This window comes from Mixophyes fleayi, chromosome 4, assembly GCF_038048845.1.
Source record: "Mixophyes fleayi isolate aMixFle1 chromosome 4, aMixFle1.hap1, whole genome shotgun sequence".
NCBI lineage: Eukaryota > Metazoa > Chordata > Amphibia > Anura > Limnodynastidae > Mixophyes > Mixophyes fleayi.
The window spans coordinates 312,498,319-312,526,211 of record NC_134405.1 but is presented as its reverse complement, the minus strand read 5'-3'; the positions used below and the strand labels follow the sequence as shown (position 1 = coordinate 312,526,211).

General features: G+C 40.8%; 1 protein-coding gene across 1 annotated transcript in view; it reads left to right on the top strand.

The window, feature by feature from the left end:
* NDST1 (N-deacetylase and N-sulfotransferase 1) overlaps positions 1-27,893 on the top strand; it is a 49,338-nt gene that overhangs the window by 5,491 nt on the left and 15,954 nt on the right. Inside the window, exons 2-6 of the mRNA XM_075210063.1 lie at positions 17,685-18,486; positions 22,326-22,808; positions 22,907-22,994; positions 24,690-24,844; positions 26,994-27,179. Of these exons, the coding sequence (XP_075066164.1) occupies positions 17,974-18,486; positions 22,326-22,808; positions 22,907-22,994; positions 24,690-24,844; positions 26,994-27,179 (1,425 nt within the window). The 5' untranslated portion in view covers positions 17,685-17,973. The remainder of the gene's footprint in view (positions 1-17,684; positions 18,487-22,325; positions 22,809-22,906; positions 22,995-24,689; positions 24,845-26,993; positions 27,180-27,893) is intronic.

Genomic DNA, 27,893 nt, shown 5'->3' with positions numbered 1-27,893 from the left:
CCTCAAAGAAAATAACAGTTTCACTAAACAAAAATACAAAAAGCAGAACCACAGCTCTGACATATATATATATATATGGGGCTTTTTCATAAATGTCTGTGTGTGCAATTTTATACCAGCCTTTAGAGTTCCTTATTTTATTTAGTTTGTTTATTGTATTGATTTGTATTATTTATTTATTTATTTTTTTTGTTTTTTAAAGAAATGTTATTTTTGGTACCCGGGAAAGATAAATATAAGGAAAATATGTTAAGAAGAAAAAAACAGATCTGTTACTTGCCCTGGCTGCTCCATACATGTTAACAACCGGGAAATGACCAGGTGTGGGTCACTGCTTCTGCGTTACGGGTCGATGGCATTCCGAGCCATCGCTACTTGATGTAATAACATTGTAAATGTTAATTTAGGTTCCATGTCTGGTAGACCCCGTGTACGAATAGAGGTGAGCATTAATTGCAGCGCTGTTGCTGAAAATGACTGTAGTTTGCAAATGGCTTTAAATTACAGTTATCAGCACTCGTCATCCTGGGAGATTGCTAGCAAATCGTGAATGTATTACATTCTTGTTTGAACCCAGGTGTGACACTGGAAGATATTCTGCAGTGGCTCCACGGTCGAGCAGACGTCGGGTGGAGTAGGTATCGGTCATCAGATATAGCAGTTGTGTATCAGGACCCCTCCTGTGCGCTCAAAACGGGATCTGACCAGATATATACATTTCAGCTGGTGCTTACTGTAAACTCATTATCATCTATTTTGCTAAGGGAGCAATTTATTTTATTATGCCTCTGTCTCACAGGCCACTTGTAGATGCCGAAAACAGAAATAGTTTTTGATTTTTGTGCAAAATGAAGAGTTATAAGGTAGCCATATAGCATAATTGGAAGGGCTCATTCACATCTATCCGCTCTTAGGGGAATTCAATTGGCTAACGCGGCTTGTGCATTATTACTGTTAGTACATAAGTCTTTAGTGCTGGTTTAATCTGGGTTAAATTTGAGCAGCGTTATTCATGGGGGGACTGGAATAGCCCCCTTAGTATGCTTTTCAGCTGCTATCTACCTAAAAGCTGCATTTTAAATAGCCGTAATACTTCCTAACGGGCTCATCCCCACCACTGCACTCCAAAATGTTACCGCCGCGTTAAAGATGTTAGAATGCGGCGCTAGCTATTGTTTCCAGTACAGTAGATCTTATTGGTATAAGTGCAACAAAGGAAAATAAAGTTAAAACCGCATCACAAAAACATGGCTAAAGCGCACATTAGTTTTCATCTTTTACCCATTTCCCCCCAAAGCATATTGGTAAATGAGCCCTAAATGTGTACTTGTAGCTGCAGATGCTCAGGAGGCAACTCTTGCTAAGCCAGCCCTGCATTTTGGCTCTGTAGAGTCTTCAGGGTGTTGCAGAAGACTGTTTTATTGCTGCAAAGCCGCACAGGCATTTATGTGGGTGGCAGAGTGATCAGCATTGCTGCGTTACAGCTCTTGTACTATGGGTTCTATTCCAATCAGGGCACATACTAGTAGGTTATTTGGTTTTTGTCGAAATTAACCCTAAGGGCTAGATTTACTAAGCTGCGGGTTTGAAAAAGTGGGGATGTTGCCTATAGCAACCAATCAGATTCTAGCTGTCATTTTGTAGAAGGCACTAAATAAATGAAAGCTAGAATCTGATTGGTTGCTATAGGCAACATCCCCAGTTTTTCAAACCCGCAGCTTAGTAAATCCAGCCCTTAGTGCTTGTGTATTAGAGAATTTAGACTGGAACTTAAACTAGGAGAAGGAGCCATGAATGACTAAACATTCTCTGTCGCCGCTATAAATAAGGATAATGATTTGGTCTCTAGTGATAAGTTACATTTAAATTGTTGGGGGTGGGGGGGGGGTTCAGGAAGAGGTGGTATCACTTGTGACTGGCACCTGCAACCTGGATGCATTAAAAGCAACTTTTCCTAGGAAGTCCTCTTTCCTTTTTTAATGTTTTTAAGTTGTAAATGGCATTAAAAACATTACACTATTTGTAGTGCACAATATTTTTGGATGTTCCACAGCCTTTACATGACAGGACAGTGGCATTTTGCTTAATGTGGCTGCCAGCTTTCTGATTAATGGACTGTTAAAAGAAAAAAATCTGATGGTTTTATTTGGTGTGGCCTACATGACACACTATTTTCATTTGCAATTAAACTTCTTATTGGGAAAATTTTATTTCATGATATAGTTTCATTTTTAAATATACTTGCTGCCTTCAAACAATTGAATTGCTTCTTTTTTGGGGGGGGAGGGACAACTCCTATTTATGACAATGCAGCCTATCAGTCAGGAACCAGGGAATACCTTATGAATAGTACAGATTTTAGGATTGCCATATTAATCTAACTACCATGACGTTGCATAATATTTTTGTTGTTTACCATGGTAATCGGTGCCATTTTATGTAAGTGATGCCTCAGTGACATCACTGGTTTCTAGGGAGTTGATAGGTTGCATTCAGATATTGGCTCGGTCAACAAAATGGCTGCCTCACAAAGCGCAGCGGTGATGTCACTGGCTCCTAGTGAATTAGATATAGTGAGATTTCTTTATTTATTTTTTTTATTTTTTTGCTCTAAATGTTTATGCTTTAGTTTCACTTTGGATACCCTCCACTTAGTCTTTCACATTAACGGTGAAGGTATTTGTGACTAAATAGTCGAGTAAGGTAAGGTCATCACCAGTCTGCGGCTCACTGCGGGCTTCTAGCTTTTACTGTCTACAGCCTACTTCCCAGGCGCCTACCCTTGGGATGAGAGGTAAACTTTCCAGGTATCCAGAGAGATTGGCGGATGCTTGTAAACACTTCCTCTACAAATAGGCTCTTCCCAAGTGACCTTGCTGTGTAAGTCGGAGTATTAAAACATAGTATATAGAGGACTGCGAGCTGGTGCATTGTGTTCTAACAGCATGGAGACTGTAAGCAGTGAGCTGTTGTTTTATTATTGCTAAATACTCTCCTGAGCACTGTTTTAACTGTATTATTAGACGGCTTTTTTTTTTTTATTTTTTTTTTTTATTTGAATTCTCATGCAAAGTAATAATCTATCACTATACTTTTGCATGTTAGACATGTCTGGGCGTGGCTAGCCTAGTTTACTCTTATTTGGTGACAGGTAAAATATAGAATAGGTGGCTTAGTTGATAAAGAAACGGACATAGTTTCACCTATTCTGCAAATAGCGTTGTCTATTTTGGGAAAGTACAAGAAGTTCCACTTACAATAATATGCAGAAAATTTGGGTGCACAGCTGTAATATTTAATCATGTGATACTTCACAACTAGTACATAGCCAAGATATATATATATATATATGTATATATGTGTGTTTTTATTATGTTTATTAACCTTTTTATATTGTGTTTTTATGTGGTTACATGTTCACTGTAAGTCACTATTGCATAGCGATTTACAGTGAACATTTAACCATTCACATGAGTCCCTGCTCTAGTGGAGCTGACTATTTAGATTCTTTACCGCACAACTCCAAGCAGTATGGTAATTTTCATCCAACCAATACATTTTTGAACAGTGAGAGGAAACTGGAGACACCCGTGGGAACACAAATCTGTGCCGCCAAATCTGATAGGCTCCTCCCGATCCGATAGAGCATCATTGGCATCCCTGTTGGAATCCGAACAGTCCTGATTAGATGTTATTGGGAATCTATAATCCTTTTGGGCTCTGTGCACAATGCAATTTGTGGCCCATTGGATCTAATTTATGTTCATGGTACTGATAAAGAATATTCTGTGTGGGCTGAGGTCTCTCCTAACATTACATGTGATCAGTAACTATGTGGAACGTGCATGTATGAAGCCTGGTGTAAATAGGATGCTTGGACAGTGGTTCTCAGGACACGTTTTGTGTGTCGCAATATCTAGCTGAATGTGTCACAGGAATTTCCGGTCAGAAGAGGGAAACTCCTAAAACAAATTGCAGATGATGTGCTATTGGGGTTATTTGTAAACTATATTTTAATCCTATATAAAACAGCTCACTTGTAATTTACTTTGTCTTTTAAATGTACTCATTTTCACCATTCTCGTATTTATTAGATTATTTTAATATTGGTGTCACAGAAAATGAATAATTTGGTACCTGTGTCAGCTGGTACATCACAACATCAATAACCTGTGATAAGCTTCGTTGTTTAAGGTTCTCATCACCTTATTGCGTTCAGTCTTCATCTCGTACATAGAACAAGCTGTAGCCAATCAGATGATCAGAATGGTAACGTTGGCAGAAGTGATAGGGGTGTGGTGTCATGTTTATGTGCGGAGGGGAATGGGGGGGGGGTGTGGGCTGTGGAAGTCGCACATGGAGACCGGAGGGAGCAGGGTTCCCCAACAGCATAATATGGTGATGTGATGCCCTGTCAAACATACCTCTGTGAAACAAAGTTCATACTATTGTATGTTAATTGTAGAATAGTGTCCCTGAAAATAGTTTTGCTTTCTGTGTACAATTGTGTTTATTTTTGATGTACTTGGTTCATTAAGAACAATGACCACTATTGGGAGAATAAAAAGAGATTATATTCCCACGGTCGGCCACATCTGCATTTTTTTTAAAGGGATCAGCTGCACGACAACATTAAATGCACTCTAAATACAAGTTAACAGTGCTTATCCTTACTAGTGCAAAACTGTGTGCTGTGATTGTATTGACCTGTTGGCTCGTATTTTACAGTAAATGACCGGATTCCCAGCACAAAGCAGTTGGTACTGAACCTCAGTAACTGCCCTCCACGACTACTCGCGCCTGCAGCTTAATTTCCACCCTTAATCAGCGACCATCACTTGTAAATAGGCCCAAAGCCATGCAGCTGACATGCAGCGAAGTGTAGCAAAGCTCCCGACACTGACCGCAGGAGTCCTAGGCATACAGTGCATTCATCTGCACCAGTCCCAGCCGGACTCTGGGCCCAACAACTGTACCTGCAGACATGCATAACAAGGGAGCCCCTGTAATAGCCTACAATACATTTGTGCCCACAAGCAGTAACTGCTCAAGACTTATTCTCATTGCGAGTATACACAGGTAAGATAATTATTTTTAGAATAGTACATTTAACCCCTCCAGTGTTATAGACTCTCATCTTTATGACGGTCCACCTAGCATTCTTAATAAGATCACGCTGGCTGTATTAAAAATAAATACATTGGGTCAATTATATAGGCACCCAGAAATGGTGAAGTAGGACCCTAAATATTTTAAATGATGGGTCCCTAGGACACACACAATAACTGTGTGATCACTGTATGTATCTTGCACAATAGAAATTAGTAGTGAGGTATTGGTCCATATTTTGATCGGAACGTTTAAGCTTGCTAGATATATATATATATATATATATATATATATATAATTTCTTTTTTTTGCAAGTATCTACACTCGCATCTATGCTTTAATAATATACTTATACCAATTGCTGCCTCTCAACACAAAAATACACTGCAGGACTATATCTAAAAACAAAATGTTTATTTTAACTTTATGTCTGGTTATGTCCCATCTCCATCATGCTTCAGGATGGTGAAAGTGTAGTGCAATAAAACCAATTATTTAAGTGCATGTTTATATCCATTTACCCAGATCATGTGTGTGAACAACAAACCTTAATGTTATGGATACGCTGTAGGCTACAATGAAATGGGAGAGATTGGCACATTGTATAATTTTCCTACCTTATCTTGTTTCGTGATTGACAGTTAAGGGCTTATTTATTAATCTGCTGCGATAATACAGATTTATTAGGAAGTTTTGAAAACCAAGTCAACAGATGCAATGTGTGTTTTGTAGGATAAAACCTGATCGTGGGAGTGCACACGCGCTTGCCATTATCTGAACAAGCGGTCGTGAATTGTGTGATCTCCACGATAATTGCATTGATGTGTACCCAGCTATGGGGACAAGCCCTTTTTAGCTCTTAACAAAAATGTAAAGCTTAAGAAATGCTACAAAAAAAAATTACTTTATTTTGCTGTTTTCCTTGGAGAGAAACTGGATCTATGGGTAAAAAATTCTGCTCAAACAGTGACACTTGAGATTCCACTGAGTCATTTAAGAAGTATTTTGCTAACTGTTCTTTTTAATGTCTGAAATAAATTATATTTTGACATTGTATCTTATAATGGAAAAAATGCAAAGATACAATTAACCTTTTAAAAATTTGTCATCGATTTAATATGTTGAGAATCGGACATATTATTATTTTAGCATTCTGTAACCAGATATTGATATTGGATGTTTTATTTTGGGGGAGGGGGGGGACGTCCTTAAAATTGAATAATTAAAATGCACCATAAGCAATACATTTTGTGCAAATTGGTTTCAAAGGTCTAATTTTTTTATGACTGTAATTGCTGGAGCTGCAGATTTTTTTTAAAAACTGTTCCTTCTAACCTTTTCATACTGAATGATAAAACCGTTCTGTGCTGGGCACGGTAGCCAGATTACACTGGCCAGTGGTCATCCAACCAGATTTGCCAGCCATCACTTTTGACTTCTAAATCATTTCATTCAGATGCTGATCTGGATCTGCAATCTTATCGTGCTCATAGGATGCCATTTGTTGACATTTGGTTCTGAAAGCCACATAATTGGAGTGAAAAACTGTGTATAGTGGTTTTGAATCCTAGCTTGAGCCAGGCGACAGAGTAAGACATCTTGCGAGGTCAAGCTGCTGGACAAGGCTGCTCTTCAGGGAACAATGGATCTGTACACACTGCGATTTCAAGTCCATAAACCAGTGAAAAATTGGCCTGTAATGTTATTGCCGTTGCACTCCTAACAGAGTATCCTTTATTTAAAAACCTAATGGCAGTGGCTGTCCGTGTTCCCTTATGCCTCATACCCATTGCTGTCAGTATTTTTGCTTTATACTAGTGCTTTAAATGTTGGCAGAATGTATTTAGGGCTCTTTTTATTAAGCTGTGATGATTTCTTTAAAAGAAGAGCTGCGATGGCTGCTTTGTAATGTATCGACTTGTCGTAACGCTGGTCACTGCAGTCTCCATAGTTTTCTATGGGGACTGCGATGTGACCCAATTTAGCAAATGGTGAAAAGTCCTATGGACTCCATTGCTGCCAGAGAAGCCTGTCTGCATTTTGTGCTGGGTCCCATTGCTAGGTGCATGCAGGATCTGGACTGCACAGTAGCCATGTGGGTCAGACCCTTCATTCGCTGGTGAAGTAGTTTTCAGTAGAGGAGGAGTTTGCCAGGGCTCGCCAATCAGCCCTGACTTCATAAATACCAGCAGCATTACATGTGTATCTCTGCTCTGTGCAGCAATACAAAATGATTCTTACTGCTGCCTGCTAGCCACTGTTCTGAAAATGAAAACCATTGTTCTCAATGACCCTATACCCGCTTCCGATGTTGCTTCCATTACATCAGAAATGTGGATTTCCAAATGCTGCCTGCTCCATTTAACAAAAAATTAAACCTATTGAACTTGAGTGACCTCCCAAATGCCAGTGGGTAACCTGCCTTCAAGGCACACTGAGCTTAACCACCCCCTTCCCCTCCCCTCCACCCCCTCCCCTTCCCAATATGTGCATCATCATCACCATTTATTTATATAGCGCCACTGATTCCATAGCGCTGTACAGAGAAATCACTCACATCAGTCCCTGCCCCATTGGAGCTTACAGTCTAAATTCCCTAACACACACACACACACACACACACACACTCTCACACACACACACACACACACACACACACACACACACACTAGGGTCAATTTTGATAACAGCCAGTTAACCTACCAGTATGTTTTTGGAGTGTGGGAGGAAACCGAAGCACCCGGAGGAAACCCACGCAAACCAGGGAGAACATACAAACTCCACACAAATAAGGCCATGGTCAGGAATTGAACTCATGACCCCAGCGCTGTGAGGCAGAAGTGCTAACCACTAAGCCACCGTGCTGCCCCTGTGCAGTATATTCTTAGGCACCATGGTTATCTCCTTTTGTGCTGCCTGATGGTTGGTTGCTGCCATTGCACAGATGGATCTGCTAACCATTAATGTCTATTCATAAAGCTGATTCTGAGTCTCCAATCTGATCTGCCTCTCTGCATTTATTCTGGGGTTTGTTTTTTTTTTCAGACAATATCTGCTGTATAGGTTTGGATATGCATTTTGCTGATTCCCGAGACACAAGTTCATGCACAGTTCACACGTCTTAATTGACGGGGAACACAGATCTCACTGTATCCTACATCCCAGCCTAGGAATCCTACTGTAGCAACACTTTCCAGACATTGCAGGCTCCCAACCGTGTGTCTTCTTTATGATAAAACCTGCAAAGAGAGAAGAAATCATCTTGCGGACGCCTGCTGAGTGATAACAAAAATAATCTGCTTTAGGCATTGTTGCCGGAGCGTCTCCCGTTTGACGGAGGCCTGGAACTAATTGCTCTAGGATGTGCTGCGGCATTCGAAGGATTTAAAAGTGGTAAATGGTTCTAACTCTCTTCACTGGCAAAAAGTAGCGGCGGGGGTGGTTTAATGATGTATTTGATAGCGGCTTCTGGAATTTATGGAGTTAAATGAGGCATTTGTCCGTCCCCCCCCCACCACCACCACCACCACCCCCCCTTCATCAGCCCTTACCAGGCAGACATAAAAATTGACAGAGAATGTACAATGGTAGCTATTGTTGATGAGTCCTGTAAATATTACTTTGCATGAATCTCTGAAAGTGATGACTAGGGGATAGTTTCCACAATGAAGTGTGAAATTAGCAGAGAAACAGGTTAAAAAAGACTGTTTGTGCCAGACATGTTCTGTAAGAAAAAGTCCTAATTTTTTTTTTTTTTTTCAAAGTGGGCTCACTGTGGGCTCGGCCAATTTTCATGAAATTGTAGCCTATGTGTTGTCACTGAGGCATGAGGCACAGAATGCCCCGTGCCTCCGTGATGTCACTGCTTCCTTGTGAACGGATAGGCTGTATTCTCTTAAATCATGATTGGACTCTCACTGTGTGTAGACAACAGATTGAACTTTCGTGTGTGATGCTGCCATTTTTGGGTTTAAATACACATACTTTAAAAAAAGATCTGTTCATCTGGACTGTGTACGCTGACAGCCTGGAATTGGGAACTGGGCTTTTCAGTCTATACTTAAGTATTTAATGTAAGTAATTAGCCAATGTGCCCCTGAGCTAACATTCTATTCATTGATTGTGTAATCAGATTGGCTTGTGGCACCCCTCCTCCGACATTGTCCCTAGGTTCATGTATCTTCTTGCTCTATAACAATCACCCAATGCCACACTTGTATTCCACCAAGTTTTATTTGGACCCTTGTTTATGTACGAGCAGAAGGCAAATAATCAATGCCCCAAAGCAACCAATCAGCAGTTGTCTTTGATCTAGTGGAACTATCTGATTGCTATACATTATTGCACTATTATACTGTACTATATATACCTTGTCTGAATCGCAACAGTAATAAATGATAGAGGTCTACTGTGCTAAATCACACTAGGGGCAGACTTGTGAATAAACCACGACATTAACAAAATAAACCACACAGATCAATTCTGGTACATAATATAGCTGTGGGTTATATTGCTTAACACAATGGATCCCAAACTTTCTCAGTTCGAGGCACCCTTAGGCTCTCCATAATTTTTTTCAAGGCACCCCTAAGCAAAAATAATTACCAAGTAGTCTCCTGTCTTGCGTATCACCTGCCCTGGCCGGCGGCACACAGTTTGGGAACCACTGGCTTAACCTCTTTATATCTTGCACAGTCAATACTCCGGCAAGTATCTTCCTGCACTACCAAGGATGGTTGGAAACGCCCTAGGCTACTGCCCCAATTGTATCCTATAAGAGCTCATTCACATCCTTCCATGTTCTATGCTCTTTTCATTCTTGTAGTTATCTCATGAAAACTGTATTAAAAATAGTAATACTTCAAGGTCTGTTCACACCAATGTGTTTCAGATCTTAACACGGTTTTTTTCCCAGTGCTAATATGAATTAACCTTAGAACAGCGTGCATAGAAAATGCATGAACCAGTTATATTCAGGAATAAGCACTATCGGGGGACCTCTATGAAGCTTGTGCTCTAAAAGCCAGTGTCTGTCATTTTTCTTATGATATTTGGAAAACGGACCAAAAAAAAGTCTTTGGTTGCTAAGGGGATGTAACACCTCACTACTTTACACCAGCTTTCATAAACGTGCAACATTCTGCTTTCAGAAGAAGTCATGTATCGGAATAAAGTTACTTTTAAGATGTTCTGTATTGAGTGTCTGGAAATGACTTGCAATGCTTGGTCTGATCTGTCTCTGTCTTGTATAACTAGACACCAGTCTATACATCCATTGTTGAATCCAAAGCAGAAACCCAACACCTGGAATCATAGTCTCTTTCACCTATCAAGTAGCGAGTTCCTGTTTGAATCCAGCACACTTAACCCTAGACACCATTGTGCTGTGTGTATAGACATCCTGTTCTGTAGAGTCTGGCTATATCATGTGATAAGAATAGTTCTGTCTCTTCTGTGTTTAGTGTCTACTTGAAGCAGAAGACTGAGCAGAGTCTTTTGCATCTGTGACCTGTGGACCAGAATGTAATTCTCTTACAAACACTGATAATATATAAACACATGTACCTTATATCTGTAATTGGCAGGTTCCTATAACACAACTGCAGAATTCATTAGGAACATTTATGTATTGCAAAGCATAATAATCTGATAATGTGCTCCCTACTCTAAATGATATTTCTTGTAGGAGTCATAATATAAACGCATGAAACATTACCATCAATTATGTATTATAAGTCTGCGTTAAGTGGTTTTAGATGGTAACAGAACTAGCTTTTATTTTTATGGACCTTGTATGTTGCATATGCAAAGAATGTAACTTCACCAGAAATTTATAATTATTTTAGGAGTGGAGTGTACGGGTTGTTCTTTTAAAGGGCAAGCTACATGTTTTGAATTACAATTAAACCAAAAACGGTGTTGCGTTTAGGTAGGTAAAGTACACTGCTTGTTGTTACCCTGACTTTCCACTCCAGTAAAGTGTATTTCATCATTACCATTTAGTTATATAGCGCCACTAATTCCGCAGCGCTGTACAGAGAGCTCACATCAGTCCCTGCCCCATTGGAGCTTACAGTCTAAATTCCATAACATACGCACACACAGACAGAGAGAGAGAGACTAGGGTCAATTTAATAGCAGTCAATTAACCTACTAGTATGTTTTTGGAGTGTGGGAGGAAACCCAGGCAAACACGGGGAGAACATACAAACTCCACACAGATAAGGCCATGGTCGGGAATTGAACTCATGACCCCAGCACTGTGAGGCAGAAGTGCTAACCACTTAGCCACCATGCTTCCCGTATATGAGTATTAAATGAATGATGCCTGGTAAAGGGGTGCATATTATTGTTTTCTAGTGATGCAATATAGAGATGCACTGCTGTCCTAGGTCACCGTGGAATGTGACGACATAGACTGTTAATCCAACGGCAATAATAGCGACTGGTGGATCCGTGAGCTTCTTACACACAAGCACTGCTGCCTTGCGGCCAGAGACCGTACATTCAGAGTGAGCGCCTTCTACATACAGAATGATCCTTCGCCAAAGGGTTGAGATGTGTTTATGTGGGAAACCCGCTGGCTTAGTGGCCAGCACTTCTGCCTCGCAGAACTGGGGTCATGAGTTTGATTCACAAACATTGCCTTATTTGTGTGGAGTCTGTGTATTCTCCCCGTGTTTGTGTGGGTTTCCTCCGGGTGCTCCGGTTTCCTCCCACACTCCATAAACATACTATTAGGTTAATTGGCAGCTATCAAATTGACCTTAGTCTCTCTGTGTGTGTTAGGGAATGTAGATTGTAGTCCCCAATAGGGCAGGGACTGATGTGAGTTCTCTGTACAGCGCTGTGGACTGTGTGGAGCCCGAAACGTTGACCAATTTTTAATGGAATAAATACTTTAATATTCTGGAAAAGTCCTGTGAGTGCCTCCTAATTATACTATTTTTTACATTCATGTTATTTGAGTTCCTGCACCCAGGCTGTAGAAATATCTACAAACGTGAGTGCCTTTCCTGGTATGTGTTTTATTTATTTATATATATATATATATATATATGATAGAGTTATAGATCTACATGAGATATAATGATGATATGAGCGTGAAGGCTCACTGCATGGAAAGCAGGATGGGCTGTGAAGGCTGCTTTCCATGCAGTGAGCCTGAAGGCTCATATCATCATTATGTCTCTGTCTCTGTCTCATGTTCAATAGTCGTCTTACATTGACCGTTATCAATCAGTTTTTTATTTTCTTTTTTATTTAAATGTACGATTTTAGTATATTATTGTTTTGCTTTTCAGAATGTTTATTTTTATTTTTTTATTATGTTATATGGAGAAGAGATGATGTCGGTGCGATTCTTGTCCATTGAAAGCATGTAGTTGACAGCTGTTCATCTCCAGGCTGAATTATACATTTAAATGATTCGGGTTGTTAGTAGCCTGGTTTTAACCAGCTTTATTAATGACTTCATCAGTGACGTTTGTAACCTCACCATTATAGCCATGTTTGTTGGAGAAATGATTGTGGTACAGTAGACCCTGGTGTTTACTAGGAAATCTAGTCCACAAGCTGCCTGTAAAACAGCTCTGTTCAAGGGCTCTACCACATCTGTCACCTTGGAGTTATAGATTTCTTTTATTGTGCTGAGTGTTAGTGCATGTAAAGTCTGACAAGCTGCGGATGCTATTTTTCTACATAACGTTAGAAAACAGCTCCCTGTGCTTTCAGGCTGTAATCTCCGTGTGCATATCTCTCCTTTATGGGATGTCAGTATTTTATCACTACACGCCTGTCTGGCATGAAATAGGCTGCTCAGGGCTGTACTAAACATTTGTATTTTAATTAGATACCCCCCCAACATAACCTGGACTACCTGTCACTTTCCATACCAGTCTGTTTGGATTGTGTACCCAATCTCTGGAGCTGTCTGGTTCTCTGCTGCCTCCAGTCAAGTTCTAACTGTGTTTACCATGGATGGGAATTGTAAAAAGCTGTCAAAAACTTTTTAAAACGCCTACTGGCGGAGTCATATGTTTGGGGGGTATCGTTGGAGGTTTAGTTGCTGTTGGCGCCTGCACTTGCGCAGCCTATTTTTACTGCTCTGATGAGTTACTTTTCCGTCAAGCTTTACAATTTTTATCTACCAACTTCTGAATTTGTCGTTGTTTTGCACAGCAGACATCACTACATGGGACAGGTAATTACTGTCCCCATCTATTTATTACTAGCAGAGGATTTGTACAACTGCAGATTTCATTTCAGTGGGCGTACTATAGAATCATCCTACCTATAAATGTTTCTGAATTCATTCAAGCCGTGTTCTAGGATTCTTTACAAAGAATAGTCCATGTTTTTTTCATTGTTTTTGAATATTATGTTGAGCAAAATGACATATTAAAGGGCAGATTCAATTGTCCACGATGTTCCTAAGAAAATCGCAGACCAACTATTTTGCCATTACTACAGTAAAAAGTAATGCTGAGTTTTGCTCGTATCTCTATGGGGCGTGAGTAAAGTCAGTGTTCTGTAAAAAAAAATATATATCTATATATCTCCATGCAAGGCATCTCGCGGCCGTAATGAAAGCATCCTTGCACGGATATTTAGGGAATTGATGCTTTGTCTCCCATGTATCTTAACTTATTATTTATTTTTTTATTTTTTTTATTTATAGAGCGCCATTCATATACCGCAGCGCTGTGCAGAAAATAGTTACATTTCTCCTTGCCCCACTGGTGCTTACATTCTAAGTTCCCTACCACATGGACCTTAGTCTAATTTGTCAGAAGAAAGTTAACCTACCAGTATGTAGTTTGGACTGCGAGAGGAATACCATGCAAACACGAGAAGATCATACAAACTTCACACAGATAGAACCCTTGTTGGAATTGAACGCCTAACCCCCCCCCCAAGCTCTGAGACAGCAATGCTGACCACTGTGCTGCTTATCGCCTGCACCCCAGTCTAATGTGCACCTAGATAATAGAAGTAGAAGGAATAGCATCTTACAACTGTTTTACGTTATTTGAAAGCGAAGGGAGGGGTTGCTTTAACGAATCATATCACATGTCTTAAATTTATGCAAAGAGAATAATTTTATGGAGGAGGAATGCACATAAGATATCTGTTTGAGCATGCCCAATAAATCATAGAGAACATTTTCCTGATGATCCAAAGTGTTTATTTTCATTTTACATTCCGGTTACTGTTCAGTAAGTATATTTTCAAGGCATAGGTCCAAGTGGGTAAATATTTGCATGAGAGACTGCAGTCCTGTGGAAGGGCGGAGTTAAGGATGGGTCACTTCTATGCATATTTGCCTATTTTTGTCAAGTTCTGTCCGGTAGAGGGGCGTGGCTGGAGGGCAGGGGCGGGCAAATGAGCCATTTTAGCCCCGCAATGGGAATGCCGTTTTGTCGCGGGGGCAGGGCCAAAATGACGCTATTTTCCCGCGAATCGCGTCATTTTGAGAAGGCAGATGCCGGAGACTTGCCTGCTCTCCCGGGAGTCCGTGAGACCGACCTGAAAGTCTCCCAGACACCCTGGGAGAGTTGGCAAGTATGCTTCTATGACATGTCTGTGATGTCATGGAATTGTGCAAAGAATGGAGTGAGCCTCTAGGTGACTAACACTTCAGAGAGTGCATTATACTGCTATAAAAAAAAATTGTTGTACTAATTGTCATTACAATGGTAGAAGGTCGACTTCAGTATGCTGGTATCCTCCTTTTTTTCAGTTGCAAGAATTCTATGAAAAACACATTTAAATGACCTGTCATTCAGTATAATGTCCCTTTTAATTCCTCCCTCCTTTTTAGAGATTATTTTACAAGATTTCTCCAGTGAGTTATAAAATGGACAAGCATAAGAAATATGTATTATCTGTAAAGATGCTTTTAAAGACATACTTGGATAGAGGAGCTGAATACTGTGCTTCTGTCTCTTGTGTAAATTGTTTTGTGACAGTATTTCACAGCTCTCCATGATGCTGAGGGAAAAGTGGCCCCCCCCAGGGGCTAATTACTGGTGTCACCTCTCATCTGCTGGAGAACGATGAGGGATGTTTGTTGTGTGTCTGACATACTGAGCATTGATCAGAGCTGTGTGCTTCTAATACCAATATCGGATCATGTGTCTTATTCTAGGATGTGCACTGCAGCATGGGAAGCGCTCTCAAGCCTCCCCCACATATGGAAGAGTTACTTGTCGTGCGTTGGCATAGTTGTGTGTGGGATTTTGTTAGGGTCGATCAGCAGTGTAGGAGAGGATTAGGGTTCAGTATGGAACTGTGTGCTGCAGAATGCTAATTCTGTAAGTATAGTAGCTGGAAGCTGCAGGGCAGCGTTAGGGTGCCCTTGCAAAGCGCATTAGTCATGTCGGATCCTGGCTTTCTGGGAAGCGTTGTAAGGTAGCCGCCTAGAAAGGCTTTGGGGAGTCAGACTGACCGTTCTGCAGTGAAAGATTAGATCATGGAGGAGCACCTGTCAAGGTGTTGAAGCACAAACCAGAAGGAGCTGGCTTCTCCCCAGAGGGAATATGACCTAGATAAGAGTCTTCTCACTGCTTGTCACTGGGCAGGTTTGATTCATATGGAGGAACTGGGAGGCAGAAAGGAGACAATTTGTTTTGGGAGTTTAGAATGCAAATGAACCTAAAGTAATGAGGGTTTAGGAATTCCAGCAGAGCTGTATTGTGCACACCCCCCTTGCCTAATCTAAAATTGAAAGGGTATTTGTAAATGAGGATGGAAGGTGATATGATGGACACAGTGAAATGTATGGAGGCTATTCTGGAGTCCAAGAATGTATTAAAAGCAAAAGGGTTGCTCAGATAAAGAGCCACTCCTTGCATTAGTGTGACCGAATATTAATGACACCCGACTGCGGTCACAATACTTTCAGCAACTCCCCTTCTGGCCTATGTTTTTATCTTTAATTTTCTCCTCCTATTCCTCTGGTACGGTTTGTCCTGTGTGTCTTCTTTCAACCTATATTTCAGTTCTGAATGCTTTTACTTGCTTGATGGTTACTGACAGTATTTTTACTATAATTTGAACTGAATGTAATGTTAAAAAAAAAAAATAAACATAACCTGAAACATAGCAGCTTAGAAGTGATGCACTGCCTTGCTGCTGACAGAAGGATTGCAGCATACATGCTGAAACGTGCATCTTAATCGCTACTATAGTAACCCATAGTAATATATAGAGATTCGGAACTATCAGTTGTAACAGAGTAGGCAGCAAGAGGGCTAGTTCTGAAACGTCAGGCATTGGTGTCGGTGGAGGCAGGGTTAATACGTGGCTGACACCATCCTCTAGCTGCAGGGAGGAATTCTAGAATATGTAGAACATAATTATGTATGCATGCATGTATATATGTGTTAAAAATATATATATATATAATATATATATATATATATATATATATATATATATATATATATATATATATAATTTTTTTTAAAGCTATGGTACAATCCTACAGCAGATATGGTGAGTTGTACTGCACTGTGGGATATGTTGGCTCTATGTAACCAGACAATATATACATCGTATTCTTTTTAACATTGTATTCCTTGTTTCTCTGAGTACTTTTCCTCTGCGGTCACTGATTTATCTTTTACTCGGAATAAGTCTTTTCAAAGGGTTTTATTATTCAAGTGTAGTCAGTGAGAGAACGGACTTTCATGGGAAGAGCAAGTTTATGGTGGCCGTACCTCCTGACCTCTCTAACAGACCCCAGTAAAGTCAGATCTCTTCCACATTTGGGTAACTGCGTGTGATTGGCCCCATCTGCCCGTCGCTGCCATCAAACACCCAGGGGCAGTTCACACCTGCTTTTGTTGCTTTCAGGTAAACACTAATTATAGGAGAACCTTTACCGCATCACTGTAGGAGAATACAGAATGAGCCAAAAGTTATGTGCAAAACAGAAAACTTAATTGTGTACATATAAATTAATGCACTACTCTAAAACCCTACTTAAATACTAAAAGATACTTGAAATTTAAAAACAAATGGTATAAATAGTGTAATATCTGAGTGCAAGTTATAATAACGAACAAACGAACTCTTATGGTGAGTTAAACACTGGTCATTCAAAATTCCCTTTTTATTTCAGAATCTATAGAAAAATCTTTGTCTTTTTTGTTGTGTAGGTTTTCATTGAATTTACAGTCTGCATTCACTTGAATATTTGTTCTTCACACAGACTGCCCCCCCCCCCCCCCCCCCCATATGTAAGCAGTAGGCGCACAAAATAAAATACTTTTTTTTTTTATAGAAAACACTTCTTCAAACTATGAATGTTCACTTTGTTTTAAAACTTTCTTATGTTTCATTGAAAACGGCATTAATGTGCTTTGCTTTAAAGTGGTATTCTGCTTTTGCTGATTCAGCCATATTGTGTGTTTCTGGGGAAATATCTATTCTGGGGCATTCTCTAAACTAGGATTGTGAGCTACTGAATGATTGCCTTGTGTAGATTGTGTACTGGACTTTATATGACTGATCACTGGGAAGGTTTTTTTGGACAAATATGTTGATCAACTTTTTATTTTTCTTTGCAGTAAATGATTTCCATCGATATCCCATACCATCGTAATCCTGATTCCTCAAATGATGTATGACAGCTACTTTAACCTAAGCCTCCCTCCGGCACTTCATCTCTCCAACGCTGCCGGAGAACGCCTCCATAGACCAGCCACCCGCACCCGATTCATCCTAGAGTTGGACTTTCGATGGACATGCCATGGTGACATGAACAGAATGAGTTAAGGGTACCCACAACATAAGCTAGGTGTGCGGGCTTGTGTCTGTGAGTGCTTGTACCACCACTCCTGGGAAGGTGCAAGGACCATGAGCTTGTCCCTGAAGACACGCAGGCTCGGGAGGCCAGTAAGCCCACAACTGGTTCTCCTACTTCTCTTTGCCTTCTGTCTTCTGAGTGTCTTCATCTCAGCTTATTATCTGTATGGCTTGAAAAGAGGACTGGAGCCTTCAGTTGGTGATGCACAATCCCTGGACTGTGATGACCCCAAGATTAGTCCTTCACGTTTGCTTCCTGTGAAGCCTATGAGACCGGTGGACTCCTCCCGTACTGACCCACTGGTGCTAGTCTTTGTAGAGAGCCTCTACTCCCAACTTGGCCAAGAAATAGTGGCTATATTGGAGTCGAGTCGCTTTAAGTACCGAACAGAGATAGCTCCAGGCAAGGGTGATATGCCTACGCTCACCGATAAGGACAGGGGGCGATTTGCACTAATTGTGTATGAAAACATTCTGAAATATGTTAATTTAGATGCATGGAACCGAGAGTTACTGGACAAGTACTGCGTGGAGTATGGCGTGGGGATCATTGGCTTTTTCAAGGTAAGCCGGTCATGGAATTGCTCAGCCTTGTATAATATTTGTGCCCTCTCTACACCGCTTTGGGGAGCTTGTTTCACAATACTCATATTATGTGTTGGTCCAATAAAGTTCTAATTCTGAATGTTACAGAATTAGGCTGACGCCCTGACCTCCCGCAATCCTCGGATATTTGGTTTCTAAAAGCCGGGCATTGGTTTCCTCTTTTAAGGCCAATTCATTCTTTCTCTATTCTGTGCTGCCTCTAAGACGTAACTTATTTAGTCCAGTTGAGTGGCCTTAATCCTCCGACAGAGCTGTAAATGGCCCATTGTTCTTGGACTGGGGTCTTACTGGACATATTCTTTCAACTGATGTCTTTCTATTCACAAAGTTCCCCTTGCTCCCCCCTCCCAGTCTGCTGAACAACACATGGCCTTTTAAGCTCATTTATCTTCAACGGGGTCTATTGTTTTTTTGGTAATCCCCCCCACCCCCCCTTCCGTAAGACACTTGAGTCATTACAGAAAGAACGTGTGAAATTAAATTATGCCCTCTATATCAATGGGAATTATGTTTACTTTATTTTGCTATACTTTTTATGTGAAACACAGGGAGATCAATGCATAGTTGTATTTATTTGCATGAATAGAAGCTACTGTTAACTTTCTCACCAAAGTTAAAGTCCGTTCTACCATATTGCTCGTTCAGATATCTACTGTTGGGTATTCAGAGAAAATATAGCAGACCTGGCTGCAGGCTGCGATCTCAGTGTGGTGGGTAATGGTGGGGCTGCACTGGCATTGGGAACGATGATCCCAATTCTTCCTGCTCTGTTCTCGGTGTGTTGTACATGCGACCCGTATGCACTGCAGTGATGGCGTGCTTAAGAGCAGCTATCTGAATCAACACATAGACCTCTGTGTGAACTGTGCCCCCAGTGGTCACATTAAACTAAGACAAGATTCTTTTGGCCTTTTCACCTTTTTAAATTTGTTTATCTGTAGTAGATAATGTCCATAGATGTCCTACAAAAACTGTAGAGCGTTGTCTAAACTGACCTTTAATACATTCTTTTTAGTAATAAATTGTATACTATACTTGATTAGCTTATAGAGTAGTATCACTTGAACAAAACATTATTTAGATATGGGGTTAAGCGTTCTGGGTCATCGGTAAATGCTATACAATATATTTAAAAGCCACAGGCAACTGAAACTTAAGTTTTTGTTTGTTTTATATGTTTTTGTTTGTTTGGGGGTTTTTTTGGGTGGGGGGGCGGGTTTGTTTGCTTTTCTTGTTTTTTAAATCTCTTTTCAGAGTTTCCATTCCCCCTTAGTCTCTGTGTCCCCACTCTAATCAGAGCAGGATTCGGAATAGGCACTTGGGTACAGGGGATCGACACGTGCAAACTCCGACAAGTGGATCAGACTCTCGGATATTACACTAGTTCCTAGTAAATTGATAGGCTGCTTCCTCAGCTCACAGAATGGCTGCCTGTGTTACACATGGCAACATTTGCTCTTTAATATAAGTTATATAGCTTCTATATCAAGTTAAAATGAAACCCATTTCATACATAACATAATGGTAGTAACAGCATGCATATTATAAATGGTAAAAACAATAAATAAATTAATTGAAGCCATCAACCAAAGCTTTTGCGTGAACTATTTCCAATTTATGGATTTTTTTTGGAACTATAAAATCCCTACACAGTAAGTCCTTGGTGCATCGAAATACAACAGACACTTTCAGATCTACATTCTTGGCATGCAGCAAATTTAGCGCATACAGCTGTATTGCAGTGAATAGATAAATGTATTATCAGTGTGGCCATATGTAAGAAATCGTTGTAACTGTAATAATTTTATGTTGCACAGCATAGGAGGCCTGCCTAGGTCAGCAGGTTTCACTGTAACGTGATCTTGGCTGAAATATCACGGGCCACCTGTTTGCTTAACTTTTTCCATGTAATCCTGTGCATTCAGCTCTACGGATGGAAAAATAAATACACTTTATCCTTATAGTTGAAATCCATAAACATGACGTAAGCTGCTGTATTTCTGCATGGCTTAACCCCCCACTGCACCGATATGTGGTTTCACTTTTTGCGCGGGGTTGGTAGGGGGGGGGGGGTCAGTTATGTTTCTGCCCTATATAAATCACATTTTTATCGCCTAGATGGTAACCCGTTTTTATAATAAACAGCCTCGATTTGCTTACAGTAAATTATTGAAATGACTGTTTGCCTTAAATGGTATACCACCTTCAGATTACTTTATTTTATTGGCTCCTAGATTTTCTTTAATAGATTGCCGCTGCTTTGCAGCAGTGGCGTTATATCATCCAGGTAGGATTTCTTTTTGGTTCCATTTCTGCTCGGCTCATTGCAATAGATATGGCTCCGGAGAACAGCTACGTGTAGTATCCAAAGTAAGATTCCAATATTCCCGAAATATAAAGGACATTTAATACTTCTCATTTCTTTTGGGAGTCCACTCACTTGAAGTTGAAGGTTTGCCATCCATGCATTTGCTCCTAGTGTATATGAATATTTGAGTAGTATATAAGTAGTAGTATATAATCATAGACTATTTAGAGACTAACTACACAAGCGATGTACAACTGCTTCACTGCGGGCAGTTAATTACTTACATCTGATCCCTAATTCTGCAACATCTCTCCTTTTGGGGTGATGTAGAGGTGTGGCCACTTGGGTATATCTGCTCACTTATGCAAATATCTAATCGGCCAATCATGTGGAGAGATTGGTTGGCAATCATGTGGCAACGGCACTCTGGCTCGCTCTGACCCCTGCTCTTCCTGCGCACAGAGGACCCCGGCAGTTCTATGACGCTGCAGAGGACTTGTGCGGGTCTCGATACCGAAAGTTTGCCTGAGCCTGCAGTTCCTCTAGCGACCATTTGGTGGAGTACACACACTCTTCCCTCCAAAGCATAAATACGCATAGACTGTTTGTCCGACATAAGTGACTCTATGGGACGTGACGGGTTTCGAGGCTGGCTATATCGGAAAGATCTCCTGCATTGACTAGCATAGTCAGTTTTGTGGGGGCCTCGTTTCGTGTCTCCACTACGTCTGAGGTCCCCACAGTGTTGGTGTGTAAACCGATCAATGTTCCTAGAAGTACACACGCGCACACACACTCGCACTCATTGTGCAGCATAGCCACCAACCCCCTCCCCCCACAGGAATTTTGTGGTGGTTCTTTGGCCATTTTTTTTTTTACTTTGTTATATTTCAGAATGTCACTGATCCTAAATTGAGATTTAGCAGATGTAAAAGAGGAAATGCCCTATTAAGCATTTGATTTAATTTATGTAATGAAAGAATTTACTAGATACATTTCTGTAACACTTCCTCTTATCAAAGTTCTCCTATGTAGAGAAATGTCACTACATTTTTTTTTTAAAATAATTTTTTTTAACATCTAGTCAAAAATTGTCTTAATGTAAACGTCCAAAACGCATTTAATATTTTGAATTGTGATATTTGGCAATTAAAAGTCATTACAAAAAAAACCCCATCAGTCTGTAATCCACAACATGAAGGGTGGGCTGCGCTGTATATTGGGTCATTGGTGATCTGTAGTATAAGAGTAGATGGAATATATGACTGGGCTTGAGACCAGAGGAATGGGACATAAAGGATTTTGTACATGCATAGAATTACCTTTTAGATGTATAGAGTAGGATTATACTACAGAGTGTGTATTATTCATGCTGTTTCGTTATTGGCTTTCTGACCATATACTGCTTGATCTTCTTCTGCCAAAAAATAGCTGTGGTCAATACTGCTTTAGACCTTAATTTCTTAGACTGTGTTTCTTTTCACTGCAGGCCAATGAAAACAGTCTGCTGAGTGCCCAGCTCAAAGGATTCCCCCTCTATCTCCACTCCAATCTAGGTCTCAAAGACTGCAGTATCAGCCCTAAGTCCCCCCTTTTGTATATAACCAAACCCAACCAGGTGGAAAAGGGTGATCTACCGGGAGAAGACTGGACGGTCTTCCAGTCCAACCATTCCACGTACGAACCAGTCCTCCTCGCCAAGACTAAGTCGGCAGAGACCATCCCACATCTGAGCGTGGATGCCGCGCTCCACACCACTGTTGTGCAGGATCTGGGGCTACACGATGGCATCCAAAGGGTTCTTTTTGGCAACAACTTGAACTTTTGGCTCCACAAGCTGGTGTTTGTGGACGCTGTGTCATTCCTGACCGGAAAGAGGTTGTCTCTTCCCCTCAATCGTTATGTGCTCGTGGACATTGATGATATATTTGTTGGCAAGGAGGGAACTCGCATGAAAGTAGAAGATGTGAAGGTAGGAATGGTTGATAAATATTGCTAGTGATCTTGTTTAGTATCATGTGACCAGACTCCATTTTGTATCCATAAGTGACTGCCACCATTTTGTTCTAGGCACTGTTTGACACCCAGAACGAGTTAAGAGCGCACATCCCTAATTTCACCTTTAACCTTGGCTTTTCTGGAAAGTTCTTCCACACAGGTGAGGGGGAGATGAATAATATGGTATAAATACTTGTATCATTCCATGGAAGGAGGACATTTTGCTGTAGTTTATTGCAAGATAAATTTGTTTACATGTAAGCACTTGTGTAAACATTCACAGAGCGTAACTTTAATTTCTATACGTTGAAGCTCTTGCTGTCTATTGGCACCTACACACTAGCTACAACCATCCAGCTAGAACGTCTGTTGTGCAAGAAATCATTTATCTCTTTGGTAAATGCATCTTCTGTCCTTATACTGCCCGAACATACTATGTGTCGCGTTCGGTTTCATGTTAAGTGGGTTCTTTCTAGAATCTGTGTAATGACAGATGTTCTAGTTGTATCCAAGACAAAAAATATAGGCAGAAAAAACGAGCTTCCTCTTTTGTGTATTGTACAGTCCATTTGGGAGGTGGTGTATAAGGGGAGGGCCCCTTTCCTCCAAGTAGGAGGATCAAAACTCCCAGGCGCAGTGTAAATGTATGGTGTACCAAGGACACTTTTAATGTGGCAATACCAAAATTAAAATAAACAAACAGCTGTATGGTTCGGACCTCAAATTAGTCAATAGCAGTACACAATACTGCAAAGTGAAATCTAGGTACCAAACTGAGTTAAAGGATTAATTATCCAGAAAACCTCAGTTAGTCCACATACATACTCTAAAGCATATGTTCAAAAGGGAACTCCTTGATGAGCGAAGAAACAACTCTATTGTGTAAGTTCAGAGTCCATAGTAACAATATTCTATACACAAGGTGGCATATATAGCGGAAAAGTTCATCAAAACTGTACTCTGGTCCGATAAATAATAATCGCCACTCACTACCAGTTGTATTCAGCATGTCGGGGGGAAAGAGTGCTTCAAAGTTCCTCTTAGGGCAGAATAATTGGGCTGATGTCAGAAAAAGTCTCTGATTAATAATGTGCTCCAAAGATCTGGACACTTAAAGCCCCTTTTTGATGTGCGGGGTTGTACTTATCCCCCGCTCAGGGTATTCCCCGGAGATTACCACTGCTTGCTTCAGGCTCTGAAGTGCACCGCGTACAGATGCTGTTTCCAGAAGGCTGCCTAGGGAAGAAGTGATGACGGACTTTAGAGGTTAAGTCCTCGCTGTGGATGTAGGGAGAGCGGCGTCTCTAACCAGATGTAAAGTGATGCTCATGCTGGGTACCCTACGCATTTCACCCGCTGATAACTGTCCTTGGTTTACCATACATTTGCATTGCACCTGGGAGTCTTAATCTTTTTTTATTGTTCTAGTTGTATCTGCCTCATGGTGGACGCCTCTAAACGCAATCATTTTACCTGGTGTGCTTGAGGGTGGGTTGGTTGGCTGGTTTAGGGGTGCAGTGTCCTTGCACTGATTGTCTCATGTCACACAGTAGTGCATCTTGTTGGTGTTTCACCAGCTTTATAAAGTAAAACTGATTTGTTCACAAGCAGGTTCCACTAATCACTGGGGTGAACCTGAGCATGTCCCCATAACCTTGCACTCTATCTTCCTTGAGTAATAACCCATATATGTTTATAGAACTTTTAAAGGAGAATGAAAGTATTTTAAAATGAAAAGTTCAGTGTTGTTGGTAAAAGTGGCTTTCAGCCATATAAAAAGCAGTCGTACACTCCGGAAGTGCGCATTTGCTTATTTAGGATTTTATTCTACGTCTGCTTTTACTTCTGGCACCAGGTACGGACGCGGAGGATGAAGGAGACGATCTCTTGCTCTCCTATGTGAAGCAGTTCTGGTGGTTCCCCCATATGTGGAGTCACATGCAGCCTCATCTGTTCCACAACCAATCAGTGCTGGCGGAGCAGATGGCCTTGAACAGGAAGTTTGCAGTGGTGAGTTAACACTTTTCATTATGGTATAACGTTCTTTTTATCTGTTGACCTTTTTTCCTGTATTTTCTACTTGAGAGTAAACGGAGTTTGAGTTGAGTTGCTGCATATTGTCATTTCTGTGACGGTCCCTCCCACATCAGAATTTTATCAATCTAGCCGAAATGTTTTACGCTTAATAGACGGCGTTTAGCATTCTGCCTAGCTTTCATCATATACAGTCTGGGCGAGCACAAATCAAGGCAGATCTCACCCAGGACAGGCTGACATGGTACATGAGATATATATCACAATCAAATCTAAGAAGAAAGCTACAGAGACATTTTTTTTTTTCAGCCATGTAGGTAGCACTGCAGCAAATCATAGCATTCCGATAAGAGGATCAGTGTAAACATAGTATTTGTTTTCATTCCACCATAACACTCTGCGGGTGTAATTACACTGTATAACCACCTGCTTCAAGTCCGATATCCTCACTCCTCATGTGCCCCCATCTGAACACCTCTGTCACTTTTTTTCTTTGGGAACATCCATGTGTTTGAAGTATCTGTGACTTTAGAGAGTGGAATGGCCCTTTCTAAATACACTGATTCCATTATCCTAGTAGTAAGGAGATGATATTTCTAGGGATTTTCCTTGAGTTAGTGTTACAAAGGTGGTGGTTTTTAGTTTACAAAGTTTATTTTAATAAACAATTCTTTTGTCTCTGAAAATCCTTACAAACATTAAGTGGATGTCGGTTTCTTTTGAGGTGTGACGTGCAGAGGAAAAAAGCTGCAAATCGCTGATTTCAGTAGTGTTAAATTTACAAGTACCGTTTAATCTGCTGACGGCGTGACGCCCTTCAATAATATTTAATAGAGGTCTATGGGAATGTATTTCCCATAGACTGGTATTTTTTGTTTAATGGTCGCTACAGCTTACTCTGTATGGTCCATTGTCGTGTTGTACGGCACTGCAGAAATTTTGTGGCGCCCTATAAATAAAGGCGAAAAATTATTTATTTATGGCTGTTGGTGATTTCAGCACAGTGGCTTAGTGGTTAGCACTTCCACCTCACAGCACTGGGGTCATGAGTTTGATTCCCAACCATGGCCTTATCTGTGAGGAGTTTGTATGTTCTCCACGTGTTTGCATGGGTGTCCTCCGGGTGCTCTAGTTTCCTCACACATTCCAAAAACATATTAGTAGGTTAATTGGCTGCTGACAAAGTTAACCCTAGTCTGTGTCTGTGTGTGTATGTTAGGGAATTTAGCCTGTAAGCTCCAATGGGGCAGGGACTGATGTGAGTGACATATTCCCTGTACAGCGCTGCGGAATTAGTGGCGTTATATAAATTGATGATTTCACTGGTTCCTAATGAATTTGCAAATGTGTGCCAACATTTTATAGTATTATTATAGGCATCAGATGCTCTCTAAAAGACCTTTGCAACGTGTCCTCTCTTGTGAATTATTGCCTACTTAAATCGTGTAGCAGAAACATTAAGTTTGACCGGGAGAGGTTGTGATGGATGTCTATGCTAATGAGGCCAACTAGCGCACTATTTGTGGGCATTACCGTCCTCTACCTCAGTTGGCGTTCTGCACTAGTGAACAGTCATGGGAGTTACACAACATTGAAATCAGCTGCTGACTGTCCCTTTCTTTAAATGCTCCCTCTGTTGCAGGCTTTGACTAGCATGGTCATAAAATGAAAGGAAACATGGTGCCTGTTCCTCTTCTTTTGCCTAGATTCACCACACCTGGGCATCAACAGGCTGCCACCTATTATATAGGGGGTGTTATCATTATGTGTTACTGAAGACTTATGTCGGTGTATTTACTTATATAATCACCTATTTTAAATATATGTATTAGCTGATGTTCTGACCAACATTCAGAGAACTTGAGTAATTTCACTCCTAGGAGGGAATCCAATTGGCGGTGATGGGGTGCTTGGGCATGACGCCGCGCACACTGCCGGCAATTACGGTAGAAATTTCCACTGCGAAGTCTCTCACGGACGTTCTGGAGACACTTTGCTAATTAAATCCTCCACTATCCCACTATAATACTTGAATAGCTTGTTATTACCAAGAGGACCCTTAAGGAATGTTGTATTAGCCATTAATGGGACATTTATGTAATACAAGGTCTCTGTTGCGTTTTAGGAGCACGGCATACCTACAGATATGGGGTATGCTGTGGCCCCTCACCACTCGGGAGTTTACCCCATCCATGTGCAGCTGTATGAAGCGTGGAAGCAGATTTGGGGGATAAAGGTTACAAGTACTGAGGAATACCCCCACCTGAAACCTGCGCGCTTCAGAAGAGGATTCATCCACAGTGGAATTATGGTAAATCCTAAATGAGCTTCATTGGACTGGCGTCAATAAATCCAGCTTTCACCATTGTGTTTGTGTATGTTTAAAGTAGTAAGGCAAAACCTCTTCATCAATTAGCGGGGGTGAGATCAGTGGTTCATGGTCGTTACTGGGGGCAGATGACTGCAAGCAGAGGCTTCTAACTACATTTACCAACATAACTGATGATTAGATAAAATTGGCTTTTGAGCATTGCAACATTGGGCCAAGTGCCCGACATTGGCTGATATATGGCTGCGTGTGGCCAGATTGTTTAAATATTTACAGTTTGCCACGTTGTCCGAATTGACCAGATGACTGTGGGCAAATTAGACGTGGTCTACGTGTGGTCAGCATTTATTTACCTGGAGTCACTCTGCTGGTACACTGCATCCATGCATTAGGTTACTTAGTGATGCCCCTTGCTTGACACGTTCATGTAGCTGGGCTCAGACAGCAGAGGTGTATACACAGTCCTATCATTTAATTCATGATGATGCAAAGTGCATAAAGTTGGCAACATATTAAAAGTAAAAGACCATTAAGACTGAGGGAGAAAGGTGATGACAACACAACAGTTCTGCTGTAACAACACAATATAGGAAATTGAATCACATTTTGCGCAAAATTATTCCACACAGCTTTGAGCTACAAACTTCTAATTGTTAAGCTGGGTGCACACTACAGAAAATGCCTCCTGATGAGATT